At 57.9% G+C, this 17,892-nt stretch overlaps 2 protein-coding genes across 9 annotated transcripts in view; both read right to left on the bottom strand.

Moving 5' to 3' along the window:
- Positions 1-119: 119 nt before the first annotated feature.
- YJU2 (YJU2 splicing factor homolog) lies at positions 120-13,866 on the bottom strand. Of its 3 annotated transcripts, none has more exons than XM_081799624.1 (8): positions 13,762-13,866; positions 11,941-12,041; positions 10,603-10,747; positions 8,594-8,728; positions 6,097-6,278; positions 5,300-5,423; positions 2,280-2,430; positions 120-2,095 (listed from the first exon to the last, which is right to left on the bottom strand). In XM_081799624.1, the coding sequence occupies exons 1-8, from the start codon at positions 13,783-13,785 to the stop codon at positions 1,983-1,985; spliced, it is 975 nt and encodes a 324-aa protein (XP_081655750.1). In that variant the 5' UTR covers positions 13,786-13,866; the 3' UTR covers positions 120-1,982. The 3 variants fall into 3 exon arrangements, with proteins under 3 accessions (XP_081655750.1, XP_081655795.1, XP_081655756.1); XM_081799669.1 differs by lacking the exon at positions 13,762-13,866 and adding an exon at positions 12,419-13,447; XM_081799630.1 differs by lacking the exon at positions 13,762-13,866 and adding an exon at positions 12,206-12,357.
- A 1,877-nt stretch (positions 13,867-15,743) lies between these two features.
- Positions 15,744-17,892, bottom strand: part of EBI3 (Epstein-Barr virus induced 3) — a 7,801-nt gene continuing 5,652 nt past the window's right edge. For all 6 annotated transcript variants that reach the window (XM_081799690.1, XM_081799800.1, XM_081799863.1 and 3 more), the window contains one exon: positions 15,744-16,176. In XM_081799690.1, the coding sequence (XP_081655816.1) occupies positions 16,024-16,176 (153 nt within the window). In that variant the 3' untranslated portion in view covers positions 15,744-16,023. The remainder of the gene's footprint in view (positions 16,177-17,892) is intronic.

The raw sequence follows: 17,892 nt of genomic DNA, 5'->3' as shown, positions 1-17,892 counted from the left end.
TTTTTCTTTAGGGTATTATCGTCGTAAGTTTTCCTTCAGTGTTGTAGCCCCAGTGCCTAAAACAGCTCTGGGCACAAAGTAGCGTGCTCAATAAAATAAAATAATGCATAATAAATAGGTATTATATAAATTATGTGTAATTCATACATATTATATATAAACTATATCATTATATACATTATAAATTTTACAATATGTATTACACATAAATTTTATACATATTTTATTTTAATATATATTTTGTATATAAATCATATCCTTTTTTTTTTTTTTAGTAAGCAACTTGCTTTGGGAAACTCAAACGAGTGAATCTGCACAAGCTCAGCACAGGTCAGGCAAGCGGCAAGGACTTCTCGAACGTCAGCTGTTTCCCTCCCTGAGCGGATCCTGTGTGCCTCATCCCGTGCCACGCTGAGGAGAGCGCAGCTTGGGGTGAGGGGGTGTCGGCACCTTCCCCGGGGGCCGTGGGGAGCAGGAGGGGCAGAGCTGGGCGACCCAGGCGGGGGCGGGCAACCTTTCTCTATCAGGGACCCGACGGTGAGCCCGTTGGCTCCGTCACTGCAGAGCGCAGCGGCCACGCGTTACACGCAAACGGGCACGTCGCCGTGCCAACAAAACTTGGTTCACAAACTAGGCTGTGGGCCGGCTTTGGTCCACCAACCGTAGCTTGCTCATCTGTGTTTTGGAACGGAGTTCATAATCTTTAGTAAAGAAGAGTTAACAGATGGCACGCACACACGGCGACAAGCGACAAGAGCTCAGGGAACGGTCTGCAAGAAGGGATCAGAGTGAACGGGGACCCCACGCCTCATCTCTTCCACAAGCGCTTCTTCGGCTGGATGCTTTCCTCTGGCCGCCGGTCTGAACAGACTCCTTGCAGGCACCGTGTGCGACCCTGACTCTGACCTTGGGGAAAAGAGGCCACGGTGTGCTGGCCCCCCCGCACGCGGCACCGATTTGCAGCCCCTCCACCGTCAGCGTTTCAGAACCAGGGCCCCGGGGCCTGTCTTCAAGGCCGGGAGCTGCGAGGTGAGGACCCGGGGGCCTGGCTGGATCCCAGTCCGCTTCTTCCAGTCCTACTTAAGCACAGAAATCATTGCAGGAAAGTGGATCCCCAAAGTGGGGGCTTCTCATCTCCCAAACTCTGATAGCAAGAAGCACAAAGCCTCATTACCAAATGCCAAACAAATGTGAGCGTGCTTGAGAGAGAGAGAGAGGAGGGCTGAGGCTGGCGACCCCGGGAGGGGGGGAGCAGAGCTCGGGGGGCATGTGCTGAAGGAGTCTGGCGGGAGCATAAAACCTTCAACTAGAAAACTGTGAAGTGGGAGAAAATTATACCGGAGTTGAAGTCTGGCAACCTTGAAAGAACGTGAGCCTCAGAATCGATTTCCTGGTCACGGGACCAACGACATACTGGGGATCTATTGCTACATAACAAATTCTCCCCAAACACCCACTAAATCAATGAGCCTTTACCACCTCACAGCTTGCGAGAACCAGAGGCCAGATTGGCCACATTGTGTGGTTCTGTGGCCGCCCCCAGAAGCTGGCAGAACAGGGGCCCAGGCCAGACAGTGGTTCCTTTCATTGGCTCGCGGGTTTTGTGGCCGGAGGGGGCAGCGCTAATAAGGGGTGGGTGTGTTCTCCTGCGTGCCTCCCCCCAAACACGGCCGAGCCCTTGCGGCTGTCAAAGGGACCACCACAAGGCCTGCCGGGAGCTGAGCACTGTTCCAGGGAGGCCACAGCCCCGAATGGAGGGCCAGGAGGGCGGCACTGTGAGCTGGGGACCCCGAGGTCCCCGAGGGCCAGCAGGTGGGGGGACAGGAGAAACTGAGTCGGCCAAAGCCCTCGCTGGCCCTGCCGCCTCAGAGGACGTCGGGGTTTGTCCAGTCATGCGTGGCTCTGGTTGGTGCCAAGGCATCCTGCCCCACCGTCAGCTGAAGCTGGACACAGGACCTTGACCTGGGGAAGGGCCTGGGGTCTCAGTTGCTGCCGCTGCTGTCCTCGCTGTCCGAATAGGCCCCCAGCTGGCTCAGGGAGGAGGCGCCGGGCGCCCAGGGTGCAGGGTCAGCTGGCTTCCCGCTCTGCATGGGGCCTGGTGAGAGGCGAGAGCTAGCCTACGCGGCTTCAACCCCACAGCCCTGGTTCGGGGCACACCACCCCCTCTCCCCACCACTCAGAGGATTCCCCCAAGCTGCAAGGCCACACTGGGGGCGCTGCTGCCACCTGGCGGCCGCCCAAGGCGCTGCACCCCGGTCCCAGGACCCCGGGACACCTACCCTGGGTGGTGGGTGACGGTGCCAGGCCCTCCTGGGCGCTGCAACCCAGGTCTGTTCTCTTCACCACGACTAGGCCTGACAGCTGGGGCCTGCTGCCAAGGGTGCCAACACTCCGTTCCCAGCTCTCCGCCTTCCTCTTGGCTTTTGGGGCCTGAGAGTGAGGGGGGACATGAGTGGGTGACTGGCCCAAATGCCACCTTCTCCAGCCTCCCTGCACTTAACACGTCCTAAAATCACACCACGCCTTCTCCCCTCCGTGCATTTACCGACGCCATTCCCAACACCTGCAATGCCCCCTTTCCTGTAAGGCATTTGGTGAACTCCTACTCACCCTTCAATACCCAGCCCAAGTATCAGCTCCTCTGGGAAACCTTTCTTTACAGTTCAGGCTCAAGTGATCAAGTGAGTGCTGCATGTCCACGCTCCCCGTGCCCTCCACTACCTTAGTACGTACCCCCCATCTTTGCTGGGGGTTCCTGTCGTGTTCATGACTGGGTCCCCAGGGCCACAAACAACTCCTGGCATGAAGATGCTCTATCAATGTTTGATGGAATGAGGAAAAATGGAGGCCCCCACTTTGGGGACTTGTGAAGGGAAGGCAGAGAGGGGCTCAGCCCCACCTCCAGCCCTTCAACTGTACAGGAAAGGACCCCTTTTATCTGTTTTCTGTTGAAATAGAGGAACGAGGGGTGCCTGGGTGGCTCAGTCGTTAAGCGTCTGCCTTCGGCTCAGGTCATGATCCCAGGGTCCTGGGATCGAGCCCCGCATCGGGCTCCCTGCTCCGCGGGAAGCCTGCTTCTCCCTCTCCCACTCCCCCTGCTTGTGTTCCCTCTCTTGCTGTGTCTCTCTCTCTGTCAAATAAATTAAAAAATCTAAAAAAAATAGGGGTGCCTGGGTGGCTCAGTCGTTAAGCGTCTGCCTTCGGCTCAGGTCATGATCCCAGGCTCCTGGGATCGAGCCCCGCATCGGGCTCCCTGCTCCGCGGGAAGCCTGCTTCTCCCTCTCCCACTCCCCCTGCTTGTGTTCCCTCTCTCGCTGTGTCTCTCTGTCAAATAAATAAATAAAATCTTAAAAAAAAAAAAAAGAAATAGAGGAACGAGAACGCCCTGGATTCAGGAGGTCCTGTCTGAGCTAGGAGCTGGAGCTGCAGGGGCATGACGGACAGGGTGTTGCCTTCTCGGGGCCCACCACCCGAGGGATGAGGAAGAACGGACAAGCAAACAGATCAACAGGACAAAGTCTGTGCTGACAAGTGATGTGACACCAAGACAGACGTCAGTGTGGCGTGACACCGCAAGGGAACAGTGGCCAGTCGATAAGGCGGTCAGGGCAGGTCTCCTCAGAGAGGGGACTGTGGGCTGACATCAGAACGAGGAGGAGTTAACAAGCGCAGACGTGAGGGACAATGCTCCAGGTGGCGGACTGGGCTTGGCACATGCAAGGGGGCTGGTTCGGCTGGAGCCGGGACCCGCGAGTGCTGCCCGGGGCAGACATGGTCCAGTGGGGTGTGAGGAGAGGCCAGCGATCCCAGCTGCAGCTTTCTGAGCCGACTCACACGGCCCCCGGCATTAGCCCTTGTGAGCCCCTCCCCAAGCCTGTGTCCACCAGATGCACACGCTGCCACTAAATGAAACCACGGACACGGACGCAGGCGCCACAGGCGCGGAAGGCGATGGGCTCCCGTAAGCGTCACGGTGAGCATTTGGGAAGTCTCAGCAGAGCCGTATTGCGCAAAACCAAACAAAAAGTCTGTCATCAAACTAGGTGCGAGGAAGACACCTGGAACAGACGGGGGGGCAGCAAAGAAACACAGATTGCTTTCACAGTGGCTCCGATCTCGTTCCACGTGAAAGAAAAAAAAGGAAATTTTAGACAACTCTGGGAGCGGTTTATGCAAGAAAGACAGTGTGAGACCCGTCACCAGGGGACGGATCCTCAAAGAAAACGCTCTGGTTCTGTGTTGGAGAGTAACGGATGGGCGCGCACGACCCCCAGGGCCATTCTCTCTGCTGACAGTCCTGGGAGCCCCACGGGAACATGGCTGCGCCCCAGAAAGACTACACTTCCCATCCTCCCTTGCAGCAGGATGTGCTCAGGTGGCTCGGCTCCGACCAGCGGGATGTGCGCAGCAGGATGTGTGGGACCGAGGGTACAGCGGCCCCGAACGCCCGCCTCCCCTGCCGGGCCCTCGCCCCGGGCTAGGATGTGAAGGTGATACTGAGACAGCACGCAGGGAGGGCAGCCCCCCAGGCCAGCAGAATCGCCAGGAGGAAGCCTGGGCCCGACGCCGTTCGGGGTGGCCGGGCACAACTTTCCAACAGAGAAGTAACCTCCGTGCGGTCGGAACCGTGTGACTCTGGGTCTTACCCAGTGGCTGAACCTGAATCTCGCTAGCACCGACCACGAAGACGTCTGAGTTAAAATAAAACGTGCCTGGGTGACTACTACTTATCGCTTCCCGCCTCTGCCCCTGACTGCGATGAACACGCCATCGTGGCCCTGACCCCCGGGGATGAGACGCTGTGCTGGAAAGTCCACCCGCCAAATCCGCCTCCCTCCCTGTGCCGCAGCCCCCAGGTCCCCCGCGGCTCACCAGTCGGGCTGCCTCTGACGCTGAGCTGCGGGGCCCTGGCGGGGACCCCTCTCACCCCCACCCCGGCCGGAAGCTGTGACCCCAGAGCTGGGACCGACGCTCCAGGAGAGCAGACGGAGAAGCTGCAAAGAGCCTGGGTCCCTGAGCGCTGGGAGCAGCACGGCCTGCAAGTCCTGGCGGTCACCCCAGGGCTATTACGGGGACCGAGAAATACACACCTGTGTTCCTAAGTCTCCAAGTTTGGGGGTCTGCTCGTCTCAGCGGCCGAGCAGAGGCCGGTAAACTGCAGCCCTGCACGCCTGCCACCGCTTTCGGAGACAAGGCTGTCCCGGCACACGGCCGGGCCCGCTGACTCACAGTTGGTCTCCGGCACGGCCGGGCTCCCCCTCTGCTGCCCTGAGAGCACTGGGGCGAGGGGCGCACTCACCTCATCCAGGATGGCGGTGGGCTTGGGCCGGAGGGCCAGCCGTGGTGCGGCAGGAGCAGGCCCGTCCTCCTCCGAATCGGAGTCCTCCAGCAGCCGGCGTTTGCGCGCCTCCTCCACCAAGGCCCTGTGGGATGGTACGTGTGCCTGCGATCCCCCGCCCGGCTCGCCAACCCCCGCCCCCGACAGCAGTGAGCGGGGCAGGGAGGGGCACCCAAACTCCTCGCAATCCTCTCGGTCCACAGAGGGCGGCGTGGTTAAGTGCTGGCTGATGGCAGCAGCCCGCCTCAGCTGGGACCCCGGCTGGGTGACTCGGTCGGGGCCACGCCTGGAGCTCCCCACATGCAGACTCCTCTCCCGGCTATTCACCACCCCGCCCACCTGCTGGTTCCGCCGGAGCCCCTACTATGCGCCCAGCCCTGTTCCAGGCCCTGGGAACGCAGAAGCCAAACCAAGCCCCCGTCCAGATTCTGGAGGAGGGAGGGAAAGAGGGAGGCAATGAACCAGGAGATGGGTGAAGCAGCGCGAAGGTTCCAGGGTGGACAGTGCCGTGCAGAAAGTGTGAACGCAGCAGGCCTGGGCGAATCATCAAACCTGGGGTGTGCTGTCGGTGACCCCGACACAGACGCCATGGGAGAAAGTGAGATGGGGGGGCGCGTGGGGAAGGCCTCCTGCAGCAGGGACACTTGAGGGAGCCACGGAAGATCTGGAAGGAGGGTGTTCCAGGCGGAAGCCTGAGCAAAGGCTGTGAGTGGGTCGAGCACCTGGGACTCCCGCCCGGCCCCACGCGGCCCACTCACGCCGTCTCCCGCTCGTCCTCCTCCCGCTCCTGCTTCTGCCGCTGCTCCTCTGACAGACGGTGCTGCCGCAACATGGCCTCAAAGTCCACGTGCGCCTGCCGCTGGTTCAGGTCCTTGAGCTCCTGCAGGTTCTCCAGAACCTCCATCTCCAGCTTCGAGTCCTTGGTCCGGTTCTCCAGCACCTGGCGGGCAGGACCCAGGCTGAGCGTGTGGGGCCGCCGCCCCTCCGTGCAGCTGCTGGGGCTGAGGGGGGGGCAGCACCCGCCAGGGGAGGAGCGCCCACGCCTGCCTGCGCCCACAGCGCCTGCTCAGGGGCCTCCTGCCCGGTCCCCCTGCCGCCCCCATTTCCCAGCTCAGAGCACCCAGGCTTGGGGATGGGGAGTGGTCTCCTGAGGCCCCAGGGTTGGACATCCAGCCCAGCTCCTTCATGAAATAAAAGGAAAAACACAGATGAGGGGCCTGACTGGCTGTTAGGGGAACACGCGACTCTTGATCTCCGGGTCGTGAGTTCGAGCCCCATGTCGGGTGTGCAGCTACTTAAAAAAAAATAATAGGAACAAAGATTAAAGACGACAATTTTACACGCCAGGCCCCAGGCTGACACACTGCCAAGCGTAAGCTTGTTTCATCTCTGCGACGCTGCAGAGGAACCAGGCCAGCCCAGGTGTCCGAGGCGTGGGTGGGAAGCCTGCGTCAGTCGCTTCTGGGCTGAGACCCCGTACAAAGGGAAGCAGCAGGCCCGAGGTTTTGAATATGCGTCCCCCAATTCTCTGATGCTCCTCCCCTGAAAAAGCAGAGCTTCATTCCCTTTCCCGTGAGTGCGGGCTGGACTCTGACCCAGTCCAGCGAGCCACTCTGAGAGTGGGCCCTAAAAGGCGTGTGTCACTCTGAGAGTGGGCCCTAAAAGGCCTCCTCACTGCTTCTCTGGATCACTGGCTCTGGGGAGGCTAGCGCCATGTCGTGCAGGGTGCAGAGGCCCCCGTGGCAGGGGCGTGGCCAGCTGAGCCTTCACAAGATGCGGCCTGGCCTGCAGCTTGACTTGGGCCCTCCTGAGAGACCCCAGGCCTGGGCGCCTGGGTGGCTCAGTTGGTTAAGCGACTGCCTTCGGCTCAGGTCATGATCCCGGGGTCCTGGGATCGAGTCCCGCATCAGGCTCCCAGCTCGGCGGGGAGTCTGCTTCTCCCTCTCCCACTCCCCCTGCCTGTGTTCCTGCTCTCGCTGTCTCTGTCTCTGTCAAATAAATAAATAAAATCTTTAAAAAAAAAAAAAAAAGAAATAGTTTATAGGGACACATGACTTTAAAAAAAAAAAAAAAAGAGACCCCAGGCCTGAACACCCAGCTCAGCTCCCTGGGCCTCCTGACCCCCAGAAACTGGAGGATCAGAGGTGTTTGTTAAGTTGCAGTTTTGGGGTACCTAATTAGGCCGTAAGCCCCTGTGGCCATGTGGGCGGTCCACGATGGACATGACCACGCAGGTGGCTCTGGGCACACGCCGCCTCTGCGGAGCCTGCCTCCCTCCCTGCCGCTCCACTTGCCCCGGAACACCCTGTGTCAGGCCCGACGGAAGAGGCCAGCGGGAGATGACAATTTGTTTGAAGAGGACCAATCAGAGTTTCACCACTCAGGGATTCCTGCCTATGTGCCGGGCCCCGTCCCCAGAGTTTCACAGGTACAAACTCACTTAAGCCCCACCACAACCTCTGAGGCTGGTCTTCAGTCCCATTTGACACACCAGGATGCCGAGGCACAGAGAGTCCAAGTGCCTTGCCCAAGGTCACACAGCCAGGAAACATTCAAGAGAACATTTCCTTCCATACTTCTAGTCTTCACAGCCACTGGTCATGGGCGTCTTCTTTGCAAACTGGGGGGTAGCCAGCTGCAGGAAGCACCCTGCATTCTCAAGTCCAACTTCCTGCCTCCTGATATTCATTTCCTCTGGCTGCATGACAATCTGCCACCATCTCAATGGCTTAACACCATAGGGACCTCGCTGTCCCCTGGCTGGTGTGGGTCAGGAGCCCGGTGCGGTGCGGCTGGGTTCTCCGACAAGGCTTCCACAGGCTGAAATCAGGGGCCGGTGGTCTCATCCGAGGCCCGGCCTCGCTCGGACTGCTGGCAGAATTCTGTGCCTTGTGGTTGTGGGACTGAGGTCCCCACTTTCTTGCTGGCTGTTGATGGGGACCCCCACTGCTCCCTGCCATGCAGGCCCCCACTCCAGGCCTGCTCCTTCACATCGCTAATGTCCTCTAGACCCAGATGAAGGGCTCAGGTGAGAGATCTGGCCCGTTGGATAACCTCCCTTTCCTGACGTCGACCGTGACCCAACCTAACAACCTGATCGCAGGAGTGAGATCCTTGTGTGCGCACTCCCAGGGCTACACAGGGTATGTGACCAGGAGGCAGGGCTCCCGGGGCCACCTTGGAGCTCTGCCCACCCCACTTCCCTGCCCGGGGGCCGAGGCAGGAAGAGGTGCACGTAGGCAGCTCCCGGCTCACCTTCATGGGGTTGTTCAGCTCCTCGTCCTCCCGCTCCTTCTGCATCCTCTTCTCCTCCTCCTCCAGGAGCTTCTCCGCCTGGAAGTTCCGTGTGGCTCCGTGCTCCATGGTGTAGTCTGTGTTCTCGGGGTCTGTCTGGAAGGGAGAACGGGCAGACGTCAGTCCTATGTCCCTGGGCATCAAGAGCTCCTGCTAGCCAGCAGCCAGCAGCCTGGGACACCTCCTCTCCATGCCTCACTCCTGCTCATGCCTTTCCTTGTCTTTTTTTTTTTTCTTGTTTAAGATTTATTTATTTTAGAGACAGAGCGAGCCTGAGCTGGAGGGGAGAGAGAGAATCTCAAACAGACTCCCTGCTGAGTGCCGAGCCCGACATGGAGCCTGACACGGGGCTCGATCTCATGACCCTGAGATCAGGACCTGAGCTGAAACCAAGAGTCGGACACTCAGCCACTGCGCCCCCCAGGCACCCCCCCTTTTCTTGTCAAATGCCTGGGTCAAACGCTACTTTCTAGTGTTCCTGTCCTCTTTCACAAAACGCCAAACTCCACAGCATGGATCTTCAGACCCCTCTGCACCTGCCTGCTGCCGCCCTCCGCGAATACAAGTCTCTGGGCCTTTGCACGTGTCCTGCCTTCCTGTCTGCTCTGTGCGTGTGTGCATGTGTGTGTGCTCACGTGCGCATCTGTTCACGATTTTCCATACTTATAAATCACGTATCAAGCACATACACAGCATGCTCCTACACGCATTTCTAGGATGGAGAGGGGAAATATAAGCTGGCATCCTGGATGAGACCCTGGAGCAGAAAGACAGCATCAGGGAAAACACGGAAACCCACGTTGTGTGTGGAACGTGGCTAACGGTAACGTTCGGTGTCGGTTTCTTCCTGCGACAGAGACGACGACAGAGACAGCACTACTGCCGGCGTGGAGGATGCGGGCGGGAGGGGAAGCGGGCGAGGGGCCGGCGCGACCCTCTGTGCCAGCTCTGCAGCTCTGCCGTGTGTCCAGAAGTACTGTGTCCAGGCACGGGGCTGGCTGGGCAGGGGGAGCGGCAGGTGGATTTCGCTCCATCTGAGCTCTGCTTCTACCACGCTGGAGCATGATTGAGCATGAAGTGGAAGGGGCCCCGTCACACACCACGGTGTGGGGGAGCCCGGAACCACACCAGGACACAAGCGCAAGGACAGAGCGCGTGGCGCCACTCGCGGAAAACATCTGCCACGGGCAGGCCCCCAGACGGAGAGCAGACGGGTGGCTCCCAGGGCGGGGGCGGGCACAATGGGGACCGACTGCTAACGGTTATGGGGCTCATTTCGGGGGTGGTGGAAATTTCCTGGAATTGGGCACAGGGTCAGTTTAGTCCACCGTGAATACACTAAACACCACCGGGTCATGCACTGTAAAAGGTGAACTGCAGGATATCTGAATCACATCTCACTACAGCCGTTGTTTAAAAAGTACTCCAAATGGGGGCACCCGGGTGGCGCAGTCGGTTGAGCATCCGACTCTTGACTTCGGCTCAGGTCGTGATCTCCAGGCGGTGAGATGGAGCCCCGCATTGGGCTCGCGGTCAGTGGGGAGTCTGCTTGAGAGTCTCTCTCCCTCTGCCCCTCCCCCGCAGCCTGTGAGTGCACGTGCTTGCTCTCTCTCAAATAAATAATCTTAAAAAGAAAAAAGTAATCAAAACATGTAATTCTTTCAATGTACTCTTTTTATACCCAAAGGGAAGAGCGTTTGGTAGAAAGAAACTCCAACAGAACGTAAGGTCCTCGGCCATTCCCCCAAATTCTCAACACAGTCGTGGCCGTGACCGTGACTGGCTGCCACGTCACGGTGCAGTCTGTTCCCTGAATCCTATGTCACGGAACATCCGGGCCTTTGTACATAATGCTGCCGGGAACAAGTCTGTCTCCTGGGAGCAGGGTGAAACAGGAGCTCCGTGGAGGGAGAGGACAGGAGCAGGGAGCCCCCGGGGGGAAGGACCAGCCTGACTGGGCTGGTGTCTACCTTGAAGGTGATCTCTGCCAGGCATCGTGTGCACTTGATGTAGAAGCGGAAGATGGGCAGGCCCAGGTAGGCCTCGTTCTGCACTGTCTCCTTCCGCGCGTTGAACTTCTTGCCCTTGTAGATGTACTCTCCGCACGTCTTACACCTGTGGGGCAGGACAGAGGGACTCAAGCCATCACGGCACCCTGGTGCCTACTGGTGGGACGCTGGCATTCTGGCAGATGGCTGCTGGCATACCTCACGGGACAGGGAGCTCCCCCATTCCCGAGGCAGACTGCCTCAGATTCCCCCCACCTGGCGCGCTCTTCTGACTGTGTGCCTGGACCTTGGCCCCGGGGTCCCCTTCCGGGAAAGCGCCCAGACGACCCAGACCTGCTGAGACTCGCCTGTCACACACTTGCAGCAGCCTGTTCCCCACAGCGTCCTCCCTGCCCCGCCTAGGCCCTGGCACACAGCAGGTGCCTGAAAGGATAGCTGTGTTTTAAAAATAAATGGATGAAGGAGAAAGAGAAACAGACCAATCATATGCAAAAACACACTGAGTTTCAGAGAACAAGGTGTCTGACGATCGGGTGTATCCGACTTCAATTTGCTAAAACGTGAAAAAGCGTGAGGCTCCAAATCGGTAAGACACGATAATTGTGAAGTGGTACAAAGGGCAAGATCTGGGGATGGTGAGGGAGAGGGAATCATGGGAGGGGTCAGGCAGTAGGTCATGAGGGCCTCTCTGAGGGGATAAGGTTTTTTTAAGATTTTATTGAAAAAAGTTTTTTGAAATATATATTTTTAAAGCTTATTATTTTCTAAAAAATTAATCTCTACACCTAACGTGGGGCTTGAACTCACGACCCTGAGATCAAGAGGGTCTACCAACTGAGCCAGCCAGGTGCCCCTGAGAGGGTGAGATTTAAGCCAAGACCTGAGAGGTGAAGAAGAGCTGGCCAGGTGAGAGCAGAAGGAAGAATGTTCCAGGCAGAAGGAACAGCCTGTGCAAAGGTCCTGCGGTATGAAGAAGTGTGGCTGCTGGAGGCGGTGAATCAGTACACGGGATCCCATCTCTGCACTCACGCTTATTACCCACAATCAAGATCTTGAGGCAGATACTGGCTGGGAGCTCTGAGTCAGGGGGGTTAATCCCGATCTGTGAGGAAAGTGAGGGTTGGCACAGTCCCGCACTCACTTGGTCGATGTCTGAGCCTGCACTGGGGACCTGGTCTGAGTGCCAGGGATGAGCCACTCTATGGGGGTGTCAGGCACCGGGTCTGTCTGCCAGGACTGATGTGGGGGGCCACGTGAGGGGCCACGTGGGGGGGTGTCACACGGCGGGGGGGCACTCACCTCATGTTGAAGGGAGCCATCAACCGCACCACATACTGCCGATCTTTGGGGAGCTTGAGTTTGGGGATCTTTGACGGGTCAAAGTCGGGCGGGTAGTATTTCTGTGGGAAGTGAAAGTGTCAGGGGAGCTGTCTTGGGCACAGGAGCAGGCCAGGAGAAGAGGGAGGAACTGTACCCAGGTCCCCAGGACCACCCCACAGTCTGATGATTTGGTGGGAGGGCTCCTAGGACTCAGCATACACTCGTACTTATGGCTACCACTTACTACGGCAAAAGGACACAGCGACGCATCAGCAAAGGGAAAAGGTGTGTCGGAAGGGGCCCGGGGAGACCAGGCACAGGCTTCCAGAGTCTTCTCCCCGTGGAATCCCACAGGACGTGTTAATTACCCCAGTGAGGAAATACGACCACACACGTGAGATGGTGTCTCCCAGAGCAGCACACAGGGAGCCCAGGGCTTTCACTGAGGGATGGTCACCCGGCCCCTCTGCCTCGCAGCTTCCAATATTCCAGACCCCGGAAGGACGGCCGGTGCTCAGCATGACCCATGGTGTTCGTACAAAGAGTGTAAGCAAGGGAACCATCCTGAGATTCCAGTTCCCAGATGCCAGCCAAGGTCCAACCTGGCAAGCCAGCCGGGACGGCAGCCTCGGGCCTTCTGTATTAGCTGCTCCGGCACGGGAGTCTGAGCTGGGAGATATGCGCAAGGCAGGTGTGGATCATGGAAAACAGCTTCACTGGACAATCAGAAAATAAAGCAGTTCGTATTCTGAGCACCTACTAGGTGCAGGGCGCTGCTACACGGAACACTTTTCAGCCCTTGCCTCACAGAATGCTTGCAGAGCCTCTACGAGGCAGAGCGTGATGTGCCCACGTCACAGAGGAGGAACTGAGTCCCGGAGGGGACACGGCTCTGGGGGAAGCAGCGCGGCCCGGTAATCAGGGGCCTGGGTCCGAGTCCTCCTCTCCCTGGCTACCTCCCTGGGCCTCGCTGTCCTCATCTGAACGGAAGGACCCCGTCCGCCTCCGCAATCTGATGGGCAGCGCGCTGGCGCAGTATGCACCAGGAAATGATGAGGACAGAGGGCTCCCAACTGGACCGTCAGGGCGGAAGGTCTTTCGTGGACACGGAGTCCAGCACCTGCCCTGGACTGTGAAGACGCCGGGGATGGATACCTAACTGCTGGTAAGATCAGAGCACGGAGCCGCAGGGAGTGGCCTCGGCCCGCCGGTGGAAACCTGGGCTCTTGGCCTTACATCCTGGGCTTACACACTCCCAGGCCGGGGAGCTCACTCCCCGCCACGGAGCACACACCCCTCCCGGGGGCTGCGGACGGGGACTCGGAACTCAGGGGCCGCATCCTGCCTTCTGAGCCCCCCCCCACCGGTTTTCCAACAGAGTCGGGAGAAGCCGAGGCGGCTGGTCCCCTGCCAGCGAAGCGGAAGAGCGGAGCAAAGACGAAGCCCCCTGGGCACGCGAACCCCTGGACCCCGGGGGGGGGGGGGGCGGGGGCCTCACGGAGCCACGCGCCTGGAGGAGGAGGAGCGAACGGCAATACTGCCAAGGCGGACCCGCCCCCAAGGGACGTGACTGGCTAACTCCCTTCGGCACAACCAATCAGGCGAAGAGATGGAGCAAACATGTTAAGCCCCGCCCCGAAGGCCACGGAAGGTGATTGGGAGGTTTCTGAAAGCCCCGCCCCGCGGAAGACCGCTGGAGAAGAGAAAAAGGTTCCAATAGGAGAGCACAGGAAACCCACCGAGGCCGGAGCTCCGAGGTGTCCCGCCCCGGCTAGAAAGCCCTAGTCACCAAATACTTACGTTTAAAACTTTTCGCTCCGACATCTTTGCCTCCTACTTCTCTCACAAGCACGAGAAGGCTGCTTAGGCTCGGTGTTTGCCTAACTCCGCTGACCGTCCCTTGTATTTCCGCTAGCGTCACTTCCTCCACTCTATTACTGGTTGGAGGATATCAGGTACCCTTTTCATTGGCTTTGGTCCCCGTCTGTCAAGCGCCGAATCCGGCTCCCTTCCCTCCCGAATTACACCCTCGCTAGTGGGTGACAAAGGTTCCGGAGGTCGGCTGATTTGAAGTTCTGGGGAGGTTCTGCGCCCCCTAGAGGTGAGCAGCAGCTCACAAAAATTCCGTCGTGACGCGCCGTGGCCGCTGCTCGCGACATTCCCTGCTCTTCACTCCTTTCTGGAGCGAACACGGAGGTCGGCGTTGAGTGTTACTCTGTGTGCTGGGCTGCGGGAAGCCACACGTGTTTCTGTGTCCCTAGCGCGCACCAGGGGACCAGGGACAGCTCCCACGGGCTCATGTCCACAGAGCAGCCTGGACGCCCTCCCCCAGGTTTACCTGGAGTCCCGGGCAGAGACTCATAGACCAGCTCCCGCACCCACCTGCCCTTCACACATGCACGCATCCCCTCCCGCACCCACCTGCCCTGCACATGCACACCAGCTCCCAAACCCACCTGGTGCAACAGAGCAGTGTTGGGTCAGTGGAGAGAAGGGGCACCTGAAAGGGTGTGTGAGCTTCCTGTGGCTGCTGCATGGTTACTGCAAGCTCGCTGTCCTAGAACCACACACGTTTATTATCCTATGGTTTGGAGGTCAGGAGTCTAAAGTTGGGGCACCCGGGTGGCTCAGTTGGTTAGGCATCGGACTCTATCTCAGCTCAGATCATGATCTCAGGGTCGTGATATCGAGCCCTGCGTCAGTGTGGAGCCTGCTTAGAATTCTCCCTCTCCCTCTGTCCTTCCCCTCGTGTGTGTTCTCTCTCTCTCTCATTCTCTTTCTCTCAGGGTGGAGGGGAGAGAAGTCTAAAGTGGATGGGAGAGGGCTTCAGGGCAGAATCTGTTTCCCCGACCTTCCCAGCTTCCGGAGTCCGCCTGCACACCGCAACTCATGGCCTGGTATCCACTCTGGCCTCTGCTTCTGTCGGCCCATCACCTTCCCTCTCTCCCTCTGACCCTTGTCATTAGGCCACCTGGACCATCCAGGATAACCCGCCATGACGTCCGTTCACTTAATACAGGATCCTTAATCTTTGAATTAAGGATCCTCATGATTCTTAATTTAATCACATCCGCAAAGTCCCTTTTGCCATGTAAGGGACTGTATTCCCACACTCTGGGGATTATGGGGCGGCTATGTTTTGGGGGGCCATGACTGCTGGCCATACATGAGGTGGTGAGGAAAGGCTTCTCGGAGAAGAGGACTTTAGACCCGAGTGAAATTCACAGAGAAGCCCATGGATTTTTCTCCCACCTTCAGTCCTGGTGGCCTTGCACCCCTCCCCGCCCGCCCTCTGGCCAGAGAAATCCTCCCAAACTCATACCCTATTTGCATTTACCCATAATGGGGCTCACCCCCAGGCAGCTTTTCAGGAGGTACGTGAACTGAATTGCTGAGTGAATGGATTTCACCCTTCACCCCGTCCCAGGCAGAACCCTCTCAGCAGCCCCAGGACTCCCACAGCCCCAGGCTCCTCCTCTGGCCCAGCCCTGACCCCGGGGATCCATGGGAGTGGGGATTCGCTGTGTGTGTGTCCTGCTTCATCCTCTCCCCTCTGGGTCTCATCTGGGTCTATTGAAAGGAGGAGGTCACCTGGGTGGTTCAGTTGGTTAAGCATCTGCCTTCTGCCCAGGTCATGATCCCGAGATCCTGGGGTCAAGTCCTACATCGGGCTCCCTGCTCAGCGGGGAGCCTGCTTCTCCCTCTGCCCCCACCCCCAGCTTGTTCTCGCTCTCTCAAATAAATAAAATCTTTTTAAAAAATGAAAGGAGGAGGAATCCTGATTCCAGCAAAAATCTTTTTTTAGTTAAACAATAAAAAACATTAGAAGTTCACAGTTCACAGAGCCCTGTACTGCGGCCTAAGGGAGAAGTGCATCCCCATTTCACAGATTGACAAACAGGCTCAGAAAGGCAAAGTCACTTGTCCAGTGTTGCGCAGCGACTCAGCAGCAGTGAACCCAGGCCAGATGGATCCCGTCCGTCCTTGAGTGGGTGGCAGTGGGGGGCGGATGTCAAGGACCCAGCCCCTCTTCTGGGCGGTGGGGGGGGCTGGGAAGCCCCACTATTTGCCCAGGGGCTTGGAGGCAGCAGCAGGGAGACTCCAGTCACTTGCTTCCCCATAGTCGGTGAGGTCCTGAGCAGCCACCTGGATGCAGTACTTGGCTTGGGGCCTCACAGCCCTGAGGGTGAAGGATGTGGCTTCAATAGGCCCCACCTGAGAGTGGAAAAGAGGGGTGAGGTCAGTGGGAACAAGGAGGCTGGGAGGGGCTGTGGGGCACGGAACCGCATGACGGAGCTTCGGTTCCCCCGCTCCATCCTAACAAGTATGCCCCTGAGGCCCCCTCCATATCGTTGCTCCTTCCTGATCCTTGGCCCCCGAGCCACCCATTTCTGGACACCCTTGTGGACCACACAGACCCCCAAACCCAACACCCCACTCCTCCTCCAGGCCCCAACCACAGCCTCTGCGATCAGCCTCAACACCTCCCTCCCTCCTGGCCCTGCTGTATTAACCTTGTTTCTAAGTTTTCGGCATCTTCTCTTTCTGCTACCGGCTGCATCTTGCTGACCAGGGAGATACTGCCCCTCCCGGGGTCAGCGGATTCTTAGAGATGGCCTACCAGCCAGGAGCATGGCTCTCGTGTACACGCCAGCCCATCAGACCCACAGCCCACTCCCTCCAGCTCCCACACAAGCCAGCCATCCTCCTGCCCTCCAGCCTCCCGGGGCCAAGTGCAGCCCAGCAGCGGCCAGAAGTCTTCAAGCTCGCCAGCCCCCAGCGAGCGGTTCACCCAGCCCTGCCTTGCCTTTCCACCGAACCCCCCACAGAGGCTAGGCCTCTTTCCCCCTGGACTCCTGTTTCTGCCTCCCTCCCTCCTGTCTTGATGTTGCCCGTGTGGGCCTGCGTGGCGTGGCATGTCCCCTTCTCTGGGGAAATGTAATCAATTCTTCTTGCAATGGCGCTGACCTCTCCGCGTCCGCTCTCAGGCATCTCTCTCCCGCCATTCCCACTTTCCCTCCTAGATGCGGCTCTGTCCTCCTTCTGAGTCCCCCTCTTCCTCAGAATAGAACGACAGACCAATATCCCAGGCCCCCCACCCCCCCGCATCCCCCAACCAACTTCCTGGCCCCAGATCTGACTGTCCACCTCCCCGCTCGGCCCTGGGTCATCCTGATGGCACCGGATGTGGCCGTTTATGTTTTACATTTAGATTAATTAATGATTGCATAACTTTGTGAATATGCTCAAAGCCTTTTTGCCTTGTGCAGTTTTTATGAGTTTTACGGCATGTGAATTCTGTCTCAATCTAAAAATTGCAAAAATAGGGGCGCCTGGGTGGCTCAGTCATTTATGGGTCCGACTCTTGGTTTCAGCTCAGATCATGATCTCAGGGTCATGAGATGGAGCCCTGCAAAGCCAAAGTCTGCTGGAGATTCTCCCTCTCCTTCTGCCCCTCCCCCAACACTCTCTCTCTCTCTCTCTCTCTCATAAATAAACAAATCTTAAAAAAAAATCACTTCATTCTCACCACTAAAAAAATTCCAAAAAAATAGAGGCACTGGGCTGGCTCAGCTGGTAGGTAGAGTGTGTGACTCCCTTTTTTTCTTTTTCTTTTTTAAAATATTTGTTTATTTTAGAGAGAGAGCGCACAGGAGAGCAGGGGAGGCGGAACAGAGGCAGAGGGAGAGAGAATCTTTTTTTTTTTAATCTTAAGCAGACTCTGTGCTGAGCGCAGAGCCTGATATGGGGCTCGATCTCACGGCCCTGAGATCATGACCTGAGCCGAAACCAAGAGTCAGATGCTTAACTGACGGTGACAACCAGGTGCTGGGAGAGTGTGACTCTTGATCTTGGTGGTGTGAGTTCAAGCCCCATGTTGCACGTAGAGATTACTTAAAAATAAAATCTTAAATAAAAAATAGAATAAAA

This window comes from Leptonychotes weddellii, chromosome 1 (genome assembly GCF_054177405.1).
Source record: "Leptonychotes weddellii isolate Sample4059 chromosome 1, ASM5417740v2, whole genome shotgun sequence".
NCBI classification, from domain to species: Eukaryota; Metazoa; Chordata; class Mammalia; order Carnivora; family Phocidae; genus Leptonychotes; species Leptonychotes weddellii.
This window is presented reverse-complemented; position numbering and strand designations above follow the sequence as displayed.

Excerpts from the sequence above, each read along its gene's own strand:
- YJU2 (XM_081799624.1), bottom strand. The coding sequence starts at position 13,785 with ATGTCGGAGCGAAAAGTTTTAAAC. Across the intron at positions 5,424-6,096 it reads GAGGACGAGCGGGAGACGGC|GGCCTTGGTGGAGGAGGCGC; the intron begins GTGAGTGGGCCG and ends ACCATCCCACAG. Across the intron at positions 2,431-5,299 it reads CCACCGCCATCCTGGATGAG|GCCCCAAAAGCCAAGAGGAA; the intron begins GTGAGTGCGCCC and ends CCTCACTCTCAG.